The sequence below is a fragment of the Ctenopharyngodon idella genome, chromosome 9 (genome assembly GCF_019924925.1).
Source record: "Ctenopharyngodon idella isolate HZGC_01 chromosome 9, HZGC01, whole genome shotgun sequence".
Lineage (NCBI taxonomy): Eukaryota > Metazoa > Chordata > Actinopteri > Cypriniformes > Xenocyprididae > Ctenopharyngodon > Ctenopharyngodon idella.
Window position 1 is genome coordinate 37,333,820 of NC_067228.1, and position 25,167 is coordinate 37,358,986.

General features: G+C 43.7%; 2 protein-coding genes across 2 annotated transcripts in view; both read right to left on the reverse strand.

The window, feature by feature from the left end:
* LOC127519203 (uncharacterized) overlaps positions 1–25,167 on the reverse strand; it is a 386,503-nt gene that overhangs the window by 286,711 nt on the left and 74,625 nt on the right. The window lies entirely within an intron of this gene.
* Positions 1,636–9,844, reverse strand: LOC127519201 (uncharacterized). The gene is made up of 2 exons (XM_051906748.1): positions 9,732–9,844; positions 1,636–3,493 (listed from the first exon to the last, which is right to left on the reverse strand). Exon 2 carries the CDS (start codon positions 3,480–3,482, stop codon positions 2,448–2,450), a length of 1,035 nt encoding a protein of 344 aa, XP_051762708.1. The 5' UTR covers positions 3,483–3,493; positions 9,732–9,844; the 3' UTR covers positions 1,636–2,447.

Sequence of the window (25,167 nt, forward strand, 5' to 3'; positions counted from 1 at the left end):
TGTTAAATCCACTATTGTTTTATATAAAATTGCTGTATCTATACAGTATTTACTGGAATGACATCAGAAGTAACTAATTAAATTACAGAGAAATTAAGAGTAATCCCTTACTTAACTTTTTTGACCGAAAATGTATAAAATTATAGTAATTAATTAATTAGTTAGTAACGCATTACACCCAACGCTGATTATGCAGTTGCAGTGTAAATCCATTCATGCTGCATCTGAGCTGCATTAAACAGTAAGTGTAAATACAAAGATGGATTTTGTTGATCTGATCTCATTTGATTGGTAATAGCCATACAGTGTCTTCTTCTTCTGACTGAATTGGTTGATTAAATGTAAGAATGTGACATAAGAGGACACAGATATGACAATACATTTAAAAGAACTGTTCATCTCTGGCTTTATCACTCAGTGTTATTTCAGGGTTTTCATCTCTCAAATGAGAGAGAATATCCTGTATTTTATTGTATTATAATAACTATTTAATATTATTTCTAAACTTTGACTGGGCTAGGCATGTTGAGTATTGTTCTAGGAAACTCAAAGTAGTTTAATTTTTGTGTATTTTTTGCTACTCTATGATGATGTTCTTGTTGAGGTCATTTGTAAGTTGGGCCCAAATATAATCTCAAGCCCAGGGGCCCCAGACCCCTCAGTCCTGCCCTGATTGTATTTATTGGTGCTATTGCTTGTAATTTGTTCTTATTTTATTACTGACTGTTTACTTGTCTTTATATTTCTTTAAATATAAAAAAAAATAATAATAATTTGTGTGTGTGGTGGGGCCAGTGAAAATTTTTGCAGGACAAGTAAAAATCTGAACCAGAATGAACCTGTAGAAAAGCTCCTTTGAATTGAGCCCTGTAAATATAAAGATTCCCTTTCAAGACCTGCCTCTTTTGTTATAAAATAAAGTTTTGTTTGGGGAAAAAAATAAAATAATGTTAAAACTCTGGGCCCACCAGGAATTTCACCACCTTACATCTCAAAGCTGGAGCCGGGCCTGCTTGTATACGTCAAATGCATAATGAGTACAGAATGCAGCGTTTTTTATGAATTGTGAATCAAAAACTTCAGTAGACTTTGGTTACAATATGAAAATGTCTGACTACATCTACAATAATATACACTAAGCCTCCATTTTTTTTCTAGCAAAACTTTCCTAAAGCCCAATTTAGCCACCATATTGAAAGATCTGCAGTTGATGAGATTTAAAGTAGGATTCTGTCAGTTTCTTTTAATCATAAACACAAAGTTTCAATAATACCATAATGGATAGTGTTGTAATTTGTAGTTACATTGACTGTAACTGAAAAATCTCTTTGCTATTAAACAATTCCAGCCTCATTTTAAGCAATGCATGCAGATATTGTTGTATTTATTATCCCCCTCAATCACTAACTTTTCAAACACACATCTCTACAATCCTTTTCTGCATCAATAGATTTGGCCTTACCTTCAGATTAATTGGATTGACAGCGTTGCACGACAATTAGAGATTTCAAGGTGGAGTCCACACCAGCTCAGTCAGGATCCGGTGCTCTTGAAGCTTGATGGAAGTAATTTAATTGCAGGTATTGATAATAGTTTATGTAAAAGTAATTCACTCTGAGACTTGTTATAGAGAGGTTTACGAATCACCAAATACAATGGTTTCGGTTTAATAACAAGATACAGAATAAAACAACAGAACATAAAGACGATAAAGTCTTCACCCGAGGTGTGGCCACCTTCTGTTACAATGTTTTCAATATATATAGTCTCCAAACTGCTAAACAACACCTTTTGTAGTCTGTGTCACATTTTATGAATTTTGACACATTTTTAATCACTTGAACTTGAGACCTTCACGTTAGTTCCCTTTAACACTTCTAGTTAAGATAAAAACATACATCTCGGTTAGTTTCGATTAACACTTCTGAATATAATAAAACATACATTGTGTTTAGACATCATTTTAACCTTTTATCCCTTAAACACAATTTTCAGAAACAACCGGCGCTGAAGCTTCCATTGTCAAAGCTTCAACCTCGTTTGTAATCTGTTCCATTCCACCCATAAAAGTACTCAAAGCATATGATTGTTTTATAAGCATAATCAACTTCAAATTAATTTTCTGTTGCTGCCTCAGCAGTTTAATCATCTCTTTGGCCTTGGAATCCATCTTCATTCTTTCCATCCTCGTAGTTCTTCTCCTTTTTGGCTTGCTTCTTCGAGATTTTGCCTTGCTCTTTTTGCAAACCTTGAGTGATCAAATCAACCATATCAACCCTAAGTTCTTTTGCTTTATGTGGTTCTTGTGGCAGAAATTTATCAGTAAAGTTCATCTCATATGTCAGACTCTGCTCGACAATATCTAAATAATTACTTGAGAAGTTATAATTAAGGTATTTAACTGAAGCACTTGATTATCCTTGGAGTTAAAGCATCCTCATATGTTTTCATGATTGTGCGGGTGGCAGCGGGCATTTAGTTGGAGGGTTTGGATCATCAGTGATCCTTAAATCACGGCAGAACAACACTTGTTCTTGACCAAGATCCATTCTGTACTGCCACAGATATACAGACTCGTTTGGCTTCAGCTCAAATGTGAGTTGTTCTTCCACTTCAGTCATTTCGTTCCAGCTTTCATTTTCAGTGCTGACATGAGAACCTCCATATTCTGCAGAAAAGGAGAACTGACACTTCGCAATTAACCCTGCAAGGGCTCCAGATTCAATCGAGGCTGACGCGGCTATGTTCCAGTTGTGTGTGATCTGAGTCATCTTCTCCTTATTGTATCCCACCTTTTTATTGATTTTCTTTGTCCATGTCACTGGTGTATTGCTGTCATTAGTTATAGTTTTAATATTCTCCCAAATGCCAAAGGATGGGCCTATAGTTATTGACAGCCCACCAGGGAGGAAGTTAACAACATCGGGATGAACAGAATAGACACCAATGGGGTTATCTTCACTGAGGTCAGTACCGGTGTAGAACTCAACTCCCCAATCTAAGCCTGGCTTGAGGAAGAAGATTTCACCTTTTATACCCCAGTAATAGAGCCCGTTTCTGAGGTTGGGATGCAGGTCGTATTCCACACTCTCTGAGTCATAAGTCATGTCTGTTGTAATTCGATAAGTGCCTTTTTCTTGGAAGATGATATAAAACTTAGAATTGGCTGAGAAGTAGTAGTCTCCACCCTGGCAGTTGGGATGAAGGCTGTAAACTACAGCATTGCTGTCTGTCGTCAGGTCGCTGACTCTGCGGTACTCATTGCCCTTGATGATGTAAAAGTTGACATTTTCATCACCAAGGTAATGGTCTCCATTTTGGCAGGAAGGGTGCAGACTGAGAATAGAGATGTGTGAACCTGTATTTAAATTATCTGACCACATATAGCAGCCGAGATCAGAGCGGATTATATAACAATACCAGTCACCAGTTGCACAGATGTCAGTGCCTTTTGCTTTGCTCTTAGGAACAATGCCGTCCATCGTGCCTGAACCTGCAACACAGAATAAAATAAACATTCAATCTCCACACCCAATGAAATGCTGTTATTTTAGTCCTTCTACAGATTGAGCTCATTGATTACCAAAACAGCTTTATATATGAGGGAGGAAAAATGAAAGCTAACTGGTGATATAATCCTGAGCTTTTATTTCAATGTGTTTATCATCTAACAGAAGCAACACTTTTTATATCAAAATGCACCTCTTGAACTTGAGGATTATTTTAAAGTACATTTTTTTTTCCCTGTGTTGGCATTTGTTTCCTTGGTTACTCATTGTTTGATTACGACATACACCTGTTTCTTGTTTCTGTTCATTAGGCTTCCTTTGTATATATAGCCCTGTGTTTGTTCTGTTCATTGCAGGCGCACCGTTAACACGGGAGACATGACCCCCCCAGATTCAAAAAGACGGCAATTGACCCCTGCACTTCTGATAAGGGCTGCTTCAGTCAGCCACAAACAGCTATAAACTCTATATTATCTTTTGGCTTAGGATGTTTTCTTTCAAATGAAACAATTTCCATGTTTCTGTGAGCCCTAGTTCTTAAATAATCAACTGTTTTGTCGCGGATGTACAGAACAGGAAATGTGTTCTTGAATGGAGAAACACGCAACCTTCAAACCATCAATCGAAGCCTGCTAGCATTTTCTGAGGACATGCTGATGGTATATAAATCATGCCTGGAACTCAGTGTTTGCGGGGACATATGTCAATCAAGGGAACCATCCATTCAGAAACCGACAAATTCGACACTTCAAGGTCAGGAGGCTGATCTCTCAGATTAGTTCCAGTTGACGCGTACAAGCTGCTTTTGTTTTCGCAAATTTTCGTATGGACTGTTTTGATTTTGATAATTACATCTAGAAAGGGAAAAGCATCGATGGCATCTTTGAAAGCGAAACTGAAAGCTAAAGTTTTGATTGCCTCGGCCAGAGACGCACTGGAGAGATCGATGACCCTGCACATTTGGTATGTATATACTGTATTACTGCATTTACAATGCTTATACTCATTTTTTTATAGAATTATTATTATTACTTTGAAAGGTGAAAGCACAGCAACCAATCCGATAAACTATTATTTGACAAAAAAAATGTCAAAACTGAGTTTAGGATATGGCAAGGCTGCTTGCACAGCAGTCTGCAAGTATGCAGGCTTGAATAAAATTGTCATTTCTGTAAATCTACATATTTATATTGTGAAATGGATATTATTACAGTGCAAAAACTGTGTGTATAAACAGATTTCTTTGTTTTAGTTTCTGTTGAAGATTATTGAGCAGCAGCAGCAGATGGCACAGCTGGCATCATCTCCAGAAGGCAGCCAGGTGATGCTTTGGTGATGCTAAAGTGATGCTCAACACAGGTGACAAATGATGCACATACAAGGAATTATATAAATCTGGAGGATATAGTTCCTGTTCCAGATTGTAATAGATCAATTTATAGGGTCTTGTCTCCTGAAAGAATAAAACTGATCAAAATCAAAAAGCGTCTCTTTTTTTGTTTATTATAGCACAGACGACATGTACTATAATATTTATCACTTTCAGCAGTGTTTTATGTAATTTCAAAGGGTTTTCTGTAAAATGACACTGGGATATTGCGTTTATATCACTGTATATGGGTATGGGGAGACTTTAGATTTGGGTAGGTGGAAATTACTTTAAAAAAAATTAATATTCTCCCTTCAGGTGCATTTGAATAACTCTAGCATACAAAACTGTCTGGAGGGTGCTAGAGCACACAGGGCCTGAGTTATACACTTTCAAAAAAGAATTTATATAAAAAAGCGGCTCTTTTTTGCTGGGTTTATTACAGCACAGACAATACATACTATTATTTTTCATCACTTTCAGCAATGTTTTCAAAGGATTTCCTGTAAAATGACACACAGATTTTGTATTTAGAGCACTCTATGTGGGTATGGGAAGCTTTTCAATTTGGGTACGCCAAATCCAGGTGGAAATCCCCAAAATGGTCCCAGTGCTTAGAGTAGGTTAAGGATCAGGCAAGTTTAATATATGATGGTGGTCCGATATCTGGAAATCTGATCTTACTATCTGGGCTTACAGTTTGGTCCCCCGACTATGAAAATGTCTCCTGCGCCCCTGGTTCATTGTCTGATCTCGTCATTACATAGTGGTTGTTCTGTTCACCGAGTTATTGGTATTCTGTTATTCTGAGAAGTGTTCCCTAGTGAAGAAAAAAAAAAAAAAAAAAGCTTTACGAAAATATATTTAAAATAGATTTATTTTATACTAAGTATACTACAAATTCATTAACATATTTACTGACAACCCTGGACCACAAAACCAGTCATAAGTCACGGGAATCTTGTAGCAATAGCCAACAATACATCATATGGGTCAAAATTATCTATATTTTTTTTTATGCCAAAAATCATTAAGATGTTAAGTAAAGATCATGTTCCATGAAGATATTTTGTAAATTTCCTACCATAAATATATCAGTATTTTTGTGAGTGGATATGCATTGCTAAGGACTTCATTTGGACAACTTTAAATGCGATTTTCTCAATATTTAGATTTTTTCACACCCTCAAATTTCAGATTTTCAAATAGCTGTATCTCAGCCAAGTACAGTGTTACGCGAGTTTGGGAACCCCTTGCAGAATCAGTGAAAATGTGAATAATTTTAACAAAATAAGAGAAATCATACAAAATGCATGATATTTTTTATTTAGTACTGTCCTGAGTATAGTATAGTCCACAAGACAAAAAAAAGCTAAATTTATGAAAATAACCCTGTTCATAAGTATGTGAACCATTGATTCTTAACACTGTGTGTGGTTACCTGGATGATCAACGACTGTTTGTTTGTTGTGTGATGTTGTTCATGAGTCTCTTGTTTGTTCTGAGCAGTTAAACTGAGCTCTGTTCTTCAGAAAAATCCTCCAGGTCCTGCAGATTATTCAGTTTTCAAGGATTTTTTGCATATTTGAAACTTTTCCAGCAGTGACTGAATGACTTTGAGATCTGTCTTTTCACACTGAGGACAACTGAGGGACTCAAACACAACTATTAAAAAAGGTTCAAACATTCACTGATGCTCCAGAAGGAAACACGATGCATTAAGAGCTGGGGGTGAAAACATTTTGAATTTGAAGTTCAAGGTAAATTGTACTTAATTTTTCTACCGGGAAACATGTAAGTATCTTCTGTTGCTTCCAAAGGGCAGTACTCAATGAAAAAAAATGATATTTCAACAAAAAAAGAAAAATTTGGACATCTGCATCCTGTTCAAAAGTTTTCACCCCCAGCTCTTAATGCATCGTGTTTCCTTCTGGAGCATCAGTGAATGTTTGAACCTTTTTTAATAGTTGTGTTTGAGTCCCTCAGTTGTCCTCAGTGTGAAAAGATGGATCTCAAAATCATTCAGTCACTGTTGTAAAGGGTTCAAATATGCAAAAAATCCTTGAAAACTGAATAATCTGCAGGACCTGGAGGATTTTTCTGAAGAACAGAGCTCAGTTTAACTGCTCAGGACAAACAAGAGACTCATGAACAACCATCACACAACAAACAAACAGTCGTAGATCATCCAGGTAACCACACACAGTGTTAAGAATCAATGGTTCATAAACTTTTGAACGGGGCCATTTTAATAAATTCAGCTATTTTTTTGTCTTGTGGACTATATGTAAATATCTTTTATGTAAAATATCTTACTCAGGACAGTACTAAATAAAAAATATCATGCATTTTGTACAATCTCTCTTATTTTGTTAAAATTATTCACATTTTCACTGATTCTGCAAGGGGTTCCCAAACTCGCGTAACACTGTACTTGGCTGAGATACAGCTATTTGAAAATCTGAAATTTGAGGGTGTGAAAAAATCTAAATATTGAGAAAATCGCATTTAAAGTTGTCCAAATGAAGTCCTTAGCAATGCATATCCACTCACAAAAATACTGATATATTTATGGTAGGAAATTTACAAAATATCTTCATGGAACATGATCTTTACTTAACATCTTAATGATTTTTGGCATAAAAAAAATATAGATAATTTTGACCCATATGATGTATTGTTGGCTATTGCTACAAGTCTTGTGGACTATATGTAAATATCTTTTATGTAAAATATCTTACTCAGGACTGTACTAAATAAAAAATATCATGCATTTTGTACAATCTCTCTTATTTTGTTAAAATTTTTCACATTTTCACAGATTCTGCAAGGGGTTCCCAAACTTTCGCATAACACTGTACATCAATGGAAAGCTTATTCATTCAGCTTTCAGATAAAGATATAAATCTCAATAAAAAAATTGACCCATATGACTGGTTTTGTGGTCCAGGATCACATATTGCATGAGACTTGAGACTGATATAAATGTTATAATTAAACTTTATTTGGAGTACATTAGGAACTCAACCAAAATACCTAACACCATGTGTAATGCTGCTGCGAGGCCGCAGTGTTAAATGCAACTCAGTAACATGGGACACTTGTCACAAAATCACCACCAGGTGGTGCAAAGGGATGGTTTGCAACATTGCTCAGTAAGCCTGCTGTGATATTTGTACTTTTAAATTAAGATAAAATAACGAAAATAAATTAATGGTAATAATAATAATAATAATAATAATAATATAACATTTAATCTTGGCCAATAATTATCATATAAGTGCTTAATGTTCCAGCTATTTGACTACTGCTAAAGTGAAATATTACAGTGACGGCAGACAGAATGCTTGAAATTGCATTTGATCATTCACTGATGTATTTCAACAGGTCAGGCATGAACATTGAAACATTTATTCCTATGCAACACAGAGCTCTGCGCATGCAGAAAAATAAAGTATAATATTCTTTTTGGGGAAGCTATGCCTTTTTTTGATCCCATTGTAATCACTGGAGCTGTCAATCAAACAGTGCAAGTTTATCAGTGACTGAGTTCTGGACTTGCACCAAAACTCCCGTTTTATTCAACGAATCTCTTAGTTACATCGAGTTTGCACTGGTAGTTATCATGAAAGCATTCTTCAGTTTGAAGAAATTGAGTTGCAATGATGAGATCACTGCTTTCATGTATTCAACAACATGTCTGTGATCGACTGCAATGTTCATCACTGCAACCTTTCATGCCACAATATAAACATAATGCAGAACTTTTCACGATTAATTGACCTTGAGAGCAGTAATAGTAAAAACATGCTAAAAGAGAGAGTAGTACTTGGCTATTTCAAATGGAAAGATATTAGCCAATCACTGATGTCTCACAGCAGACATGGCCCTTAAAGCAGAGCATTTAAATAAGATGACTAAAATCAGGGTAGGAAAAATGCCTTTTATTTCTAAATTATGACAATTTTTGATGTAAAACGCTAACATTATAAGCGCACCCCCAGGAAACATTATAAAAAAACAGTATAACAATGCAGTTCATGACCACTTTAATGATCTCTCATCCACCCGCATTTTTTTGGAATGTTATTTTTATTACTTAACCCGTCCGACCCGCAGATTATCCGCAGCTTCTGCGGATAGCTATGACCTCGATCCGCACATCACTATTGTATGCAACTGATATGGAGACAAAATTGGACGATTTGTTTACTGAATGTTTGTTCTGATTTGCTTGTTCTGGTTACATTGATGGTGTTGGGGTCAAACTGACAATTACCAGTTGGTCTGTTAAAACATTATAAAACTTAATATAGAAAATAGTTAATAACCCTAGCCCTAACCCTAACCCTAACACACACACAATTCAACAAACACACCCACAGACAGACAGACCAGTCAGTAACACATTCAGTAACACAGCTTGTTTTTTATGAACAGTCAGTGCACTGATATAAAAAGGTATTTTCCCCTGTTCCAGTTTTCATACTAGAGAAAAAGCATATAGTGGATGGGAAAGTGGAATAGAGTAAAATAAAATATTAACTGTCCCCAACTAAACAAGCCAGAGGCAAAGAACTGTAAGTCCAACATTCCTGATAAGACAGAACACAAGAGCTGAGCACAGGAGCACAAGATTTTATTTAAAAATAAAAATAAATAAATAAACAGACACCATGCAATAAAACAACTATAAACTTATTTAAATCATTTAAATATTCAATTTCTAACGTATATTAATTACAAGTTAGCATATTTAATATATCTGTATCACAAAATAATCTTGACTACAGAATACAGGTGTTCGAATGAACTATGAGCTCACAAGTGCTCTTTATTAGAAACACACTTACTCGAATGACTGTAGACTGCAACACTGAGTCAGAAGAGCTGCTTCTCCTTGATCAAGTCTGAGAGATGTTTGTCTGACAGATTTCTATCTCACATAAAGCTCCTCAGAGGCCTGGACAAACACACCCACAGACAGACAGAGCAGTCAGCAGCACAGCTTGGAGTTTATTAACAGTCAGTGCGTTGATGTAAAAAGGTATTTTCCCCATGCCAGTTTTCATACTAGAGAAAAAGCATATAGTGGATGGGAAAGTGGAATAGAGTAAAATAAAAGAATTTTCATCTTTATAATGATTATATGGCCAATCAATGATTGTTAGGAAGGATCATCTGTCTACAGATTCAGTGACTTTTGCTGTAAGTAAATTGTAATTGTCAGGAGTAATATCTATGCCTCAAAATAGGAAGCCATTGATTGCATTTATAAAGTGAAGGTAGTTGATGCCTTTATTATTGGTTTTGTAAAGTTGTCTGGCTATAAATATATCAACCAATTTGAGCAACACTGGAACAGATCTCTCAAGCTTTGTTAGAAAAAGAGTAATAAAAAAAAAAAAAAAACAGACATCATACAATAAAACAAACTTACTAATCTGAAGAAAAGATCATGAAGCAAGGACACAGAAAAATAGTTAACAAAGAATGGCAATATACTACATATGATGGATCTTGTGCATCTATTGCTTTTAATCTTTCATGTTTGGTATCATTTTAAATGTATCAGTGCAATCAGTAAAATGGTCTCAATTTCACAGCAGTCATATTATGATAATGGTTGAAAACTTAACACTTTATTCTAAAGTAACACTTTAGAATAACTCACGCTATGAAGCATTAGTTAAGCATTAGTAAATAGTTAATTCATCATTTATAAAGCATTAATAGACATTAGTAAGCAGTTTATAAATACACCTATAAATGCTTTGTTTTTGATTTATACACATATCTATAATGTTTAATAATTGTATTTTCAAACTTTATTAATGTTCAATTTATCATTTCTAAATTATGTATTGCATTATTTACAAACCAGTTATATAGGAGTTGTCAGTGCTTCATAAGATCATTTAGAAAGTGTAAGTAAATGATTAATAAACTATTTAAATGTACATTTATGCATCTTATTACTTAGACATAGTAATAGTTAGTCAGTGTGTTAAAGGTGCAGTATGTAGGATTTCTGTCCGCTAGAGGTCGCTAGAGGCCTATTCAAAACAAAGGCGTAGCTTGATGACGCCAAGTTTGAGAGCGGAATCTTGGGACATGTGGTCTTCACCTCAACGGCCAGTGGAAAAGAATTGGGATAGGACTCGTAAAGAAATCATGTTCATGGATGCGATTATTAACGTTATTGTAGTATGAAGCAGAGCAGGACCGAGTGATGTGGGAGCTGAACGAGGCCGCTGGAGCGATTGCGCAACACACGCCTCACGAGCAGCGGGACTTTTATTATGCCACAGTCGCCGCTTCCACTTTTCTGGTCATGAGTATGAGGTAACACAGCTCTGTTTATCATATTAGATGCATTTGAGTGTGTTAAAAACAAGAGGACAAGAGTATTTTTGTTACACCACACACACATATACACACACACATATATATATATATATATATATACATATATATATATATATATATATATATATATATATATATATATATATATATGACACTATAATGGCGAGCATACAGCAGTTTGTCAAGTGTGTTCATCCCTGCCCTCGTTTTATTACAGGTCGGGATACACACAAGATGTGTGTTGTTTGCTTAGGAGTGGAGCATGCCCAGGCAGCTCTCGAGGGAGCTGTCTGCGTGCATTGCGAAAATCTTACATTAAGAACGTCTCGGTTACAAAGGTAACCCTCGTTCCCTGAAGGAGGGAACGGAGACGTACGTCGGACAGACCGACGAATAGGAATCTCGCTAGAGAGGCCAATCTACTTCGAGTGTAACTACAACGAGCCAATGCACATTGGCATGCAATCATATGCATCAGCTGCTCGCCTCGCAGCGCGTGTATATAACGAGCAGCAGGTGCGTTGCATCTTCAGGTTTTCGCTGAGGAGCCGAACCGGATAGGCGGCAGCATCAGCGGGGTACAGCGACTGTGGCGACGGGACGTACGTCTCCGTTCCCTCCTTCAGGGAACGAGGGTTACCTTTGTAACCGAGACGTTCCCATTCAGTCGGTCACGTTCGACGTACGTCGGACAGACCGACGAATAGGAATCCCTACCAAAGCGCCACAGGGGCTGCCCCCTTCCAGCGCTCTGTTGTAAGCCACCTGAACCCCCTTGCCTACGGACGGTGGGACAGGGCTAACACAGAGAGTGTCGATCACTGCTGTTCCCCAAAACCCATTCAGTGAGACTATTGGATAACGCTGGGAAAGCGTACCCTTCCGTTGGGAAAGGAACGCTGCGGAAGCCACATCCTTCCCGAAGGAGTTAAGTGGAGAAGTACATATGGACTAACCCGTAGGCTGTACTACATATGGAAGAACTGGGGGACTCCAACTCGATGAGAGGTGGGTTCTCCCAGAGGGAAAGACACGGGCTTCGTTTAGGAGCAACCGTGGAACTAGACATATGGGATCCCAGTAGGGTCACACATATGGTACCCAGCCTAAACCCGGTTCTCAAGGATACAACGGAGTATAGGCCTAGCGCCAGACGCTCCGCCACGTCGGCTGCCGAAGGGAGATCGGAGGACTCAACAGGGTCTGCCTTGTAGGGACTCTCTGGAGAAAAAAGCGCATGTAAGCGCAGCAAGCCGACACTAAGCCGGGGCCTCTCCGTGCCTCTGACCTGAGGTGAGAACACGGGAGGAGACCGGCTCGACACGAAGGCTATAGAATCTAGCGAACGTGTTAGGTGTCGCCCAGCCCGCAGCTCTACAGATGTCTGTTAGCGAGGCGCCACGAGCCAGCGCCCAGGAAGATGCGACGCCTCTCGTGGAGTGCGCATGCAAACTGAGCGGGCAGGGCACGCCCTGAGCTTGGTAAGCCAGGGCGATGGCATCCACTATCCAGTGGGCCATCCTCTGCTTGGAGACAGCCTTTCCCTTCTGCTGGCCTCCGTAACAGACAAAGAGCTGGTCTGAGGTCCTGAAGCTTTGAGTTCTGTCTACGTACAGTCGCAAAGCGCGAACTGGACAGAGCAAAGCCAGGGCTGGGTCTGCCTCCTCCGAGGGCAGCGCTTGCAGGCTCACTACCTGGTCCCTGAAGGGAGTGGTAGGAACCTTGGGCACATAGCCAGGCCGGGGTCTCAGTACCACATGGCCGTCACCCGGCCCGAACTCCAGGCACGATTCGTCGACCGAAAAAGACTGCAGGTCCCCTACCCTCTTGATGGAGGCCAATGCAACCAGCAGCAAAGTCTTCATAGACAGAATCTTTAAGTCTGCTGATTGCAAGGGCTCAAAGGGAGCAATCTGAAGTGCTCTCAGCACCAGAGCAAGGTCCCAAGAGGGTATGGAGGGAGGACGAGGAGGATTTAACCGCCTCGCCCCCCTGAGGAACCTGACGACCAGGTCGTGCTGACCAACAGATTTGCCATCTATGTGGTCATGATAAGCGGAGATAGCAGCAGTATGGACTTTGAGGGTGGAGGGGGACAGCCTACGCTCCAACCCCTGCTGCAAGAAGGAAAGCACGACACCGATCGAGCATCTTCGGGGGTCCTCTCGACGAGAAGAACACCACTCGACGAACAGGTTCCACTTCAAGGCGTAAGCCCGTCTCGTAGACGGAGCACGTGCCGAAGCGATGGTGTTAAGTACCTCGGGGGGTAAGTCACCTAGAACCTCCGCGTCCCGTCCAGGGACCAGACATGGAGTTTCCAGAGGTCTGGACGCGGGTGCCAGAGAGTGCCCCGTCTCTGAGAAAGAAGGTCCTTCCTCAGAGGAATGGGCCAGGGAGGGGCTGTCGCGAGGAGTGAGAGTTCTGGGAACCAGGTCCGGTTGGGCCAATAGGGCGCAACTAGCAGAACCTGCTCCTCGTCCTCCCTGACTTTGCACAGGGTCTGTGCAAGTAGGCTCACTGGGGGAAACGCATATTTGCGAAGGCCCCGGGGCCAGCTGTGCGCCAGTGCGTCTGTTCCGAGTGTTCCCCCGGACAGGGAGTAAAACAACCGGCAATGGGAGGTTTCTGGTGAGGCAAACAGGTCTACCTGAGCCTCTCCGAACTCTCTCCAAATCAGCTGGACCACCTGGGGGTGCGCAGCTCGTGAAAGCTCGTCGGCCACACGGTTGAGCACACCGGGAATATGAATGGCACGAAGCGACCTCAGATGCTTCTGACTCCAGAGGAGGAGATGGCGGGCGAGTTGCGACATGTGACGGGAGCGTAGACCACCTTGACGGTTGATGTACGCAACGGTCGCAGTGTTGTCCGTCCGGACCAGTACATGCTTGCCCCGTAGCGGCCCTTTGAGGCGGCTCAGAGCAAGGCGTACCGCTAGCAACTCGAGGCAGTTGATGTGCCAATGCAGATGGGGGCCCGTCCACACCCCTGACACTGCATGCCCGTTGTACGTGGCACCCCAGCCCGTGGCAGAGGCATCCGTGAATACCACAGCATGCCGGGACACCTGCTCTAGGGGTACTCCAGCCCGAAGAAACAAGGGGTCCGACCACGGGCTGAAGGTTTGGCGGCACTCCTGAGTGATTGCCACCCGGAACGTGCCGCGTTGCCACGCCCATCTCGGGACCCGGCCGTGGAGCCAGTGTTGAAGCGGTCTCATATGAAGCAGACCGAGCGGGGTTACTGCCGCTGCGGCCGCCATATGCCCCAGGAGCCTCTGAAAAAATTTCAGTGGAACCGCTGTCCTGCCGTTGAACGTATTCAGGCAGTTCAACACCGACTGAGCATGTTCCTCTGTGAGGCGTGCTATCTGTTCGACCGAATCCAACTCCATACCGAGAAAAGAGATCCTCTGCACCGGGGCGAGTTTGCTCTTTTCCCAGTTGACCTGAAGACCCAACTGGCTGAGGTGTCTGAGCACCAAATCCCTGTGTTCGCACAACTGATCCCGAGACTGTGCCAGAATGAGCCAGTCGTCAAGATAGTTGAGAATACGAACACCCTGTTCTCTCATGGGAACAAGGGCTCCCTCCACGAGCTTCGTGAAGACGCGGGGAGACAGGGCCAGCCCGAAGGGTAGGACTCTGTACTGATATGCTCGACCTTCGAACGCGAAGCGCAGGAATGGCCTGTGACGCGGAAGAATCGAAACATGAAAGTACGCGTCCTTCAGGTCGATCGCTGCAAACCAATCCTGGGGACGGATGCACTCGAAAATGCGTTTCTGTGTGAGCATTTTGAACGGTAGCTTGTGAAGGCTCCGATTCAAAACTCGCAGATCCAGGATCGGTCGTAACCCACCGCTTTTCTTGGGTACAATGAAGTAGGGACTGTAGAACCCTGACCTCATATCGGCTGGAGGGACCGGCTCTATCGCGTCCTTCGCCAGTAGGACCGCGACCTCCGCACGCAAGACATGGGCATCTACATCTTTCACTGTAGTGAAGAGGACACCCCTGAACTTGGGGGGACGCCGGGCGAACTGAATCGCATAGCCGAGCCTGACGGTCCGAATGAGCCAGCGAGACGGCCTGGGGAGCACTAGCCAGGCACTCAGAGACCGAACAAGCGGGACCAAAGGGACCGCAGGCGTACCCGCAGTGGGGCAGCGAGGTGGAAGCCAGGGACGCGGCCCGGGGGGCTCTCTTTGCGAGGCGGCCCGGAGCGGCGTCACAGTGTGATGTGCAACACTTACCTGGTTCCACGGGAGGACAGAGGGAGCGGTCAAGGCTTTGGTTACCCGCCGCTCGCTGCTGTCCGCTGGCGACAGAAGAGGGGGATGAGAGTGGTGAGGTTCTTGCCCTCCCACTGCTCTCCGAGCCCTCTTCGGACCCGGAGATGAAGGAAACTGCTCTTTTACTGAGAATTTGGGTACCGCTGGCTGTTGGGCCAGCGGCGGAACACAAACAAAAGGAAACAAAGGATTCTCCACCCGGCCCTCCTCCGGGGGAAGGAGTGGTGCGGTCACCATCTCCTGAAGAGCAGTCCCCTCCATCTCCGGGTCGCCCGTCCTAGGGCCTCTTGGACTTGGCCTTGCCGCCCTTCTTCTTGGGGGCGGGCAGGACGGGCTGGGCACCCTGACCACGACCGGCTCCACGGCGCCGCTTGGATGACGGCTGCTGCTGGGGCGCGGGAGCGGGGGCGGCCGCGGGAGGGCGCCCTCGGCGACGAGCAGTCTGAGGGGCCGCGGGCGGTGGAGGTGCAGCAGTTGACCGCCTCGGCAGGATGTGACTGATCGCCTCAGACTGCTTCTGTACAGCCGAGAACTGCTGGGCAAAATTCTCGACCGCGTCGCCGAAGAGGCCGGTCTGGGACACGGGGGAATTAAGAAACCTGACTTTGTTGGTATCCCTCATGTCCGCAAGACACAGCCAGAGATGGCGCTCCTGGACCACTAGCGTGGACATCGCACGACCCACAGACCGCGCCGTGACCTTCGTCGCACGAAGCGCGAGGTCCGTCGCGGCCCGAAGCTCCTGAAGAACTTGTGGGTCATGACCACCCTCGTGCAGGTCCTTCAGTGCCTTGGCCTGATGGACCTGCAGCAACGCCATAGCGTGCAAGGCAGAGGCGGCTTCCCCACAGGCCTGATAAGCCTTGCCGGTAAGGTCCGACGAGTACTTACAGGCCCGGGAAGGGAGAGACGGCTCCCCCCGCCAGGTGGAGTTAGGGCACAGTTGCATAGCAACGGCCCGTTCCACAGGGGGTATGCGCGTATAACCCTTAGCCGCCCCGCCATCAAGGGTGGTGAGGGAGGAGGACCCACCGACACGGTTTCGGGCAGTAAAAGGTGCCGTCCATGTGCCAGTAAGTTCTTCATGCACCTCCGGGAAGAAAGGAACTGGGGTGGGGGGCTGAGAACCAGCCCTGGCCACCCCGAGAAACCAATCGTCCAGCCTCGAGGGTTCGGGACACGGTGGAGGATTCCACACGAGCCCAACCCTGTTGGCGGCCCGGGCAAGCATAGCCATCATTTCCGGGTCCGAATCGGGCACAGTTGTCACTCCTGAAGGAGGCAGCTGCGCCGAATCATCATCCCCCGAAGTATCAGGCTCACCCTCCGATGCAGCGATCGACATCCTATCATCTTGGGGAGCTCCGAAGGATACGGATGGTACGCACCTCTGGGGTGGTCCACCGCGCTCCCCCGGCAGCTCTACTGGCTGCGGAGTGCAGGAGGGATGAGGGTTCCTAGGGGGTTGGTTCCCCGAAGGAAGCGCGCTCACCGTGATCCTCAGATCACCAGCACCGCTGCCCGCAGCAACCCTCTGAGGAGGATTGGAACGAGGCAACGGCACCGGGACTCCGCCCCTTTGCAGGAACTGGAGTCTAGATCGCAACTCCGAGATGGTCATCTTCCCACAATGGGTGCATGACTCATCCACAAACGCCGCTTCAGCGTGACTTAAGCCCAGGCACGCGATACAGCGTTGGTGACCATCCCGCGGTGATAGATAACGACCGCATCCAGAAACACACAAGTAGAACGACATCTTTAAAAAGACGCGAATCTACTTGTGTAAGCTCTTTTAGGGACTCGCTCTTTACGTGCCGAAGCACGCAGGGGAAAAAGCCGCAGCAACACAGACAGGGAAGTAGTGCAGCCTGTCGTGTGCACTCCCTCCTCACAACCGTCTCACCAGCTGTCAGAACAGCTTTTTAGCGCTCCAAGCGCACCGCTCTACCAGCCGTGAGAACGGCTCTGAATTTGCTCCTCGGCAACACAAAGGAAGGAGACCGGCCCGCTGCAGTGCTGTCCGCCTGCACAACAGAGAAGTCCCGCAACGGCTCGTCTTTCTAGTTTGATGCACTCCGTAGTAACCCTGAGGTTCGGCTCCGAAGCGAAAAGCTGAAGATGCAACGCACCTGCTGCTCGTTATATACACGCGCTGCGAGGCGAGCAGCTGATGCATATGATTGCATGCCAATGTGCATTGGCTCGTTGTAGTTACACTCGAAGTAGATTGGCCTCTCTAGCGAGATTCCTATTCGTCGGTCTGTCCGACGTACGTCGAACGTGACCGACTGAATGGGAACACTCCATTCTCGCCGGGCGCTCTTTAGTGGGAAAAAAGAGGGCGCCGCAACCAGTGTTCCCCGCGGATCGGGTCCCGCTTCTGCTGAGGCAGAGCGGCGGCTTCATTCGTGGGGTTGACAGATGGATCTGAGGGGTTAGAAACAGGCCCAGCCCTTTCTCTGGCCTCACCTGTCAGACCCAGTGTCTCTCCTCTGGTGGCGGAATCATGCGCTGTGGTTTCCTCCCCCCGGAGAGAGGCACCAGTGCTTCATCTATCCAGCTCTGAGGAGGTGGATGTGGTGAGCGTCGATGCTGGAGATGAGGACTCGCCATCCCTATCTCCAGCATATGAGGAGTTGCTGGAGGTTGTGACCAGGGCAGTAGAAAAATTAAATACTGAATGGCCAGCTGAAAGAAGCGAATTGCGCCAAAAGAGTAAGCTAGATGAGCGCTTTCTGCCTGCCCGGTCACAGCCTCAGCGTCGGGGACTGCCGTTTTTTCCTGACCTCCACACCGAGGTGTCGAGGTCGTGGCAAAAGGCTGGTTCATTATAGAGTGTTCAGCCCCCAAACTACTGCATATTCAAACATTGTGGGGCTAAAACAGCATGGTTATGGGGCGATGCCTTGGGTTGAAGAGACGCTTGCGAGCTATCTCTTGCCGAGTCTGCATCGTCCCTCAAATCTCTGACGCAAAGCTTATCCGGTAACAGGTCAGGCTGCGGCATGGTCATACACCATGTCCATCCTACAAGCCTATCAGACTGACCTGCTGGGGGAAATTGATGAGAGTGGGGAAGCGAGCTTCGAAGCCATCCAGGAGCTCAGGAAAGCCACTGATTTATCTCTCTGAGCCACCAAGGAGACGGCTAAAACAATCGGCCGTTCTATGGCAGCCCTGGTGGCCACGGAGAGGCATTTATGGTTAAATCCCTCAGATATTAAAGAGAAAGACAAAAACATCCTGATGGATGCGCCGCTGTCTCCTCTGGGCCTCTTCAGCGACTCAGTTACATCTGTCGTCGAGAGGTTCCAGGAGACTAAAAAGCAGTCAGCGGCCTTCCAGAGATTCCTTCCCCGCCACTCTCAACCCCCCGAGGCTGCTGAGCAGGAGCAGCCTCGGCCGTCAGCCAGCTCCTCAACGCATTGAGCGCAACAAAAACAGAGTGTCGCCACTCATGCTCCCCCGCAGAGAGCTTGGGGACAGGGAGGACAAAAAACACCAGAGGCCAGTCTTGAGAGACTTGTTCCCTTAGTAGAATTTCTGGCAGAATGGAAACTTCTTCCGAATATTTCTCAATGGGTACTGCTCACAGTGGAAAAGGCTTACAGAATTCAGGTCTCGCCCGCCCTGGTTCAACGGTCCACCCCGAACAGTCTCTGGTAATGGAACAGGAAGTTCTGATGCTCTTGCAAAAAGGAGCTATAGAAAGGGTTCCTGCTCCCAGCAAGCTGTCAGGGTTTTACAGCCAATCCAAAGAAGGATGGAGGGTTGCGTCCTATTCTAGATTTACACGTGTTAAATCGCTCTGTTCAGAAGCTCAAGTTCAAGATGCTTACACTCAAACAGATCATCCCACAGATCAGGTCCGAGGACTGGTTTGTGACAATAAATCTGAAAGACGCTTACTTTCATGTATCCATCCATCCTTAGCACAGGAAGTTTCTTCAGATTTGCTTTCGGAGGCGAAGCTTATCAATACAGGGTTCTTCCTTTCGGCCTAGCACTTTCACCCCGCACCTTCACGAAATGCGTGGATGCAGCTCTGGCTCCTCTGAGACTCCAGGGCATTCCCGTGTTGAATTATATCAGCGCTTAGTTGATTTTAGATCAATCCAAGCACATGGCAGTCCAACAACGAGATGGCTGGGCAATATATAAAAAAAATGTGATATCTCGATATTGTCAAAATTTTTACGATATTCAATATATATCTCGATATGTTTGCATTTGTTTTTAAATAATAATAATAATAATAATAAAAAACATGATTTTCTTTGCTTCCATTAAAAAAAAAAACAATTTAGATAGAACAGCTACTGTTACAAGTAAATACAAAATGTTTAGTGCAAATTTAAGCAGTTAAAAGCTCCTTCGCAAGCCTGAATTCTCAAACTGTTCTCTGGACCTGAGGGTTTCATGCACCCACAGTCTCTTCTTCCTTGCTGCTCTCTTTCTTCTTCTTACTAGCAGGGCTAGTGTTATCGCTCACTTCTTAGCACAGGACACATATTTTGCTGCTGACCGAAAGGTGGAACAACAATCAAGCAGCAAGGAAGAAGAGGCTGTGGGTGCATGAAACCCTCAGGACCTCTGTTTCTATTGGCTGCACAGGTAATCGTCACAGAGCTATTTTGAATTTTGACCGTGGCGTGCGCGCAAGCTGCGCTCCGCTGCACGTGCGCTTTGGTCAACGGAGCAACAAATAGTCAACACGCAGCGCAAGACATTGAAATAAATGGGTTTCAAAGCGCAGCGTTTTCCGCATCCTGTGTGAAAGGGTCTTAACTTAACCCTTTGAAGCGTGAGTTAAAAATATTGTAACTGACCCCCCAGAGTGAGTTTTTTTTTTTAAGCGACTGTTATTTTAAAACATTTGCCCTTGTTTCCATGTTTTGCCATTGTTTCCATGGCGACACGTCATGCGTGTCATGGCACGTAACACACCGCAGCCACAATAACACTGTATGACAGATGGATTACTATTTTGTTTTTCCTTTTTATTTAAAATATTCACAAACTTGCTTACAATGTTATCAACCATCTTATGTTCCGATTCTCAAATATGTGTGAGTGTGTTTTGTCATTTACAAACCTTTATAAATGATCTTTATCTTGTTGTTTATTGCTGCTTCCACTGATGTCTGACATCAGTGTGTATTTTACAAACTCTAAATGTGTTGTTTTGCTGGTGTGTATTTAAATGTATGAAACCTTAAAAGAAACATTATGTGGCTGAAAACACTACGTATTGTGATATATGACAAGAGCTGGCAGTTATGTGACATCGCTGAACGTTCTAAATCCATGTGGGACCATACCGCTCAAAGGGTTAAGGGGATGTAATATTGGACGTTCGGTGCATTCTTTTGGGAAAGTGTGCTTGAATTTGAAATATTCGATATTCGCGATATTTTCAATACATCATCATCAAAATTTTTGCTATATTATCGCTAATATTCAATATATCACCCACCCCTATCTGGGAGTAGTCTGGGATTCCACTACGATGCAGGCACGTCTGTCTCCTGCTCGTGTGAATTCCATTCTCTCAGCCGTGAATGGGGTGAAACTAGGCCAGTCACTCACTGTAAAACAGTTTCAGAGACTGTTGGGTCTGATGGCAGCTGCGTCCAACGTGATACCTTTTGGCCTGCTGCACATGAGATCCTTACAGTGGTGACTCAGGACCAAGGGGTTTTCTCCGAGGGGAAATCCTTTTCGCATAAGGTTCCTGTCCCAAGGACCTGTGTTGGGGGCTCCTTGTCGTCATGTAATGCTAACGATGGATGCTTCCTTCACGGGCTGGGGGGCGATCATGAGTGGTCGCTCAGCTCAGGGTCTGTGGGAGGACCATCTACTTTCCTGGCACATAAATCGGCTGGAAATGATGGCGGTATTTCAATCTCTCAAATACTTCCTCCCAGACCTGAGCGGCCATCATGTGTTGGTCCGCACGGACAACATGGCGGTGGTCTCCTATATCAACCATCAGGGGTGTCTGAGGTCTCACCATTTGTGAAGTTTGGCCCACGGATCCTCCTGTGGGCCCAGGGAAAGCTCCTCTCCCTGAGAGCAGCTTACATCCCGGGACATCAAAATGTGGGGGCAGACATCCTGTCGAGGCAGGGGCCGAGGCCCGGGGAATGGAGACTCCACCCCGAGGTGGTGGAGCTCATATGGAAAAATTTAGTTCGTGCGGAAGTCAACCTATTTGCTTCGAAAGAAACAACTCACTGCCCACTGTGGTTTTCTCAGACTCATCCAGCCCCTCTGGGTTTGGATGCTATGGTACAGATGTGGCCGAGGCTACGTCTGTACGCATTTCCCCCACTCTGCTCCCAGGAGTTCTGGAGAGGGTTCGCCGGGACAGGGTCCGTCTCATATTGATAGCCCCGTTCTGGCTGACCTGAGTTTGGTTCACAGACCTTGTGTCTCTTCTCAACGCCTCTCCTATCCCCACCAGACAGGACCTCCTGTCTCAAGCGGGCGACATGATACTTCACCCCCGCCTGGAGTTGTGGAAACTGCTTTCTTTGTGGTACTCTGATATGGTCAAGGCTTTCCTTCATCCTAGACCTGGTTATGTACCTAAGGTCCCCACCAACATCCCAGGGCCGATCGTACTGCAGGCCTTCTGTCCTCCTTGATTTTCCAGTCCAGATCAGGAAAGACTTAATCTGCTGTGCCCGGTCAGGGCATTAGACACTTATGTCCACAGAGCTGCCCTGTGGCGTAAATCTGAACAACTGTTCATCTGTTACGGGTCTCCTAAGAAAGGTGGCCCTGCGTCTAAGCAGAGAATGAGCAAGTGTGTGGTCGAGGCTATCTCACTTGCTTATGAATCAACTGGACAGCCTTCTCTTTTGGCTTTCCAGGCACATTCTATCAGGGGTATGGCTGCCTCAAAAGCTTTTCAAAAAAAAAAAAAAACACAAAAAAGCATTCTCCAATGCGTTTCAAACGCAGTGTTGAGTTCCCTTTCGAAAGGGAATCAAAGTTTAAGTAAGCAGAACTGGCAGATTTTTATTTTGTAGTACTCATACATTTTAATTGTTCTTATCTTATAATGTTTGAGCACACTCATACATTAAACTTAAAATTATCATGTAACCCCAATGTAAACATTTTTATTATTTATTTATATTCACTTTCTTGCTTATTTTGTATGGAGGACCAGGAGTGCCACTTAAAAATAAAACGAAGAATCAATTAATTAATTTAATAATTCAAACATAAAAATGTATATAAATGAATCACTTTTTATATGGGCAAATTAATAGACATATTGAAAGTTGTTTATTTAATTCCTGTTTTTAAATGTAGTTTAATAAAACAATAAAACAATAAATTTAAAAAATCTTTTTTGATAATAATATATAATATGTGTATAAATAAATAGACGAATTTGAAACGGGTTATTTAATTCATTTTTTAAAATGTAGATCAATAAAACAATAAAAAGTACATTAGTATACCATTTTAAATGCGCATTTAAATTGCTTTTTTTAAAAGAATTTGGCAAATGCTTTTTTCTCTCTATTTACCAATTGCTTTTCTTTGTCGTCTTGCCAAATGCTTTTCTTTATCCATTTGTCAATCGAGTGGTAAAATGCCATTGGACAGTACACACGCGGGAGCAACCAATCAACTTTCGCCTCAATTTGAAGAGCCAACCCTCTCTCACTTGTAACACTCACTGTCATTGGACAGTTAGAGATCAAAGCTTCATCCCGCTTTAATTTGGTTTTGTGGCGCCATTTTAATGTCTGGCACGTGAGTTACTTTGCATAAAACATCATGCAAATACCATGGCTGACATTGGGCCCGTGTACCTTCAGATAATTTGTTTTCTCGTTTTTGTCTTCTAAACAGAAAAACGAAGAAACCGTTCATTTATCACATATTCTACCCTCCTCATGAGCATAAATAAACAAATCTCGAGTCGTTTTTTCATATTTTTATTTTTGTTTTCATCACACTTTGTTCTGATCCGCCAAATGGAAAAACAATAAAACCAAAATGGATAAACAGCTTGAATATTCGATCTCTACATGGGCGGGAATAAAACGCCCCTTTCCGCTGATTGGTCAACCAAAGATCAAGTTGCGTCATTAGTTCTTAGCTCCAGAATTCAGCTCCGCGCAACAGAATATAGTAGCCTATTGTCACAGACACGCCAGGCTCCAACACCCACCAATCACAGCGCACTCCATTTCCCGAATACTGATCACACGCACCTGCACCTCATCAGCACGCTCATCACCTCCACTACAAAAGACACTCACACACACTTTCCAGTCTCGTTCGCATCTAGACATACCTACATGCTTACCTCAAGGACTCCCAACGATCTACTTACCTGTCTCCAGCGTCTTCAAGTCTCTCCTCGTGTTCCCAGTCTGTGTGTGAGTGTCTCCAGTCTCCAGCGTTGTTCATTCTCCACCGTCCTCCAAGATCGTCACCTATTCAACACAAAAGGACAGTATCATTCCTCCTCATCTCACCATTCACCTGCAAAGTCACGTTATACTCACCTGCACGTCTGTTTACTCTGCTGTGTGTTTAAATAAACTACCATCTCTGCCATCTTCAGTCTCCGTCCCTTCTGTACTGTAACACCTATATCTATCCGATACATTTGTACGGATTATTACAGTTTATTGCAACTACATTTAATCTCGTTCTCATCAAACAGCCAGACTAATAAATGGCTTGACACCACCCGTGCCAGGGCAGAGCCTAGACAGAGCTCTCTTCTGTGTACACATACATTTGCGTGCCGTGAAATACTAATTTATCGTATTAAATAATAATTTACATGGCATCTGCTCTCACAACTAGCCAAACTATTTGGCACACTTATTAGCCTACTTATTCAGCTGACCAACTCTCAAAATCTGTGTGCCGGAGGCTGCGCGGAGAGAATGCATAAACTAGTGAAGCGCAGAGCAGAATCGATTCAAGAGTCAAGTCAAGTCATCTTCACTTAAATGACCTTTTTAACTGAAAACAGAACAGAAACTTTTAATGCGTTCTTGCCATTCATTTACGTGTTTAAGGGAAGACTATGAAATAAAAATTTGAACAAAGCCAGAGATGAATATATATTTTTATATTTATTGCCATCTATTACCGTCATAAATTAATTAGTCAAATAAGGCTACCTCTTTAAAATAGCTATATCTTATTAAATATAGGCCTATGCCATCTTTAAATTTAAAATCTTAAATTTAGTCAATAAAATTAGAGTTTGACACTATTTGTTTCAACCAAAGGCATCTTGCGCTGCAGAGGTGCATAGCAGCATCTGAAGTTGCTTTTAGATGTATTTACACAATTTAATGCTGCTCAGAGAGTTCCGTAAATACATTCACACAGCAAATACATAATGCAATGACATTAATTTTATGTTTTAAACAAAATGCTTTGAATACTGAGATTACAAGATGAAACGAATATGAAATATCGCCAGTAGGTGGCAGCAAGTCACAGTGTTAATGAATGAGTCATTTTATTTAATCGATTCGCTCGAAACGCTGATCCATTCAGTAATAAAAAGGCTGTATGGCTGGTGAATCACTCAACCGATTTGTTCAAAGACTCGGATTCATTCACGA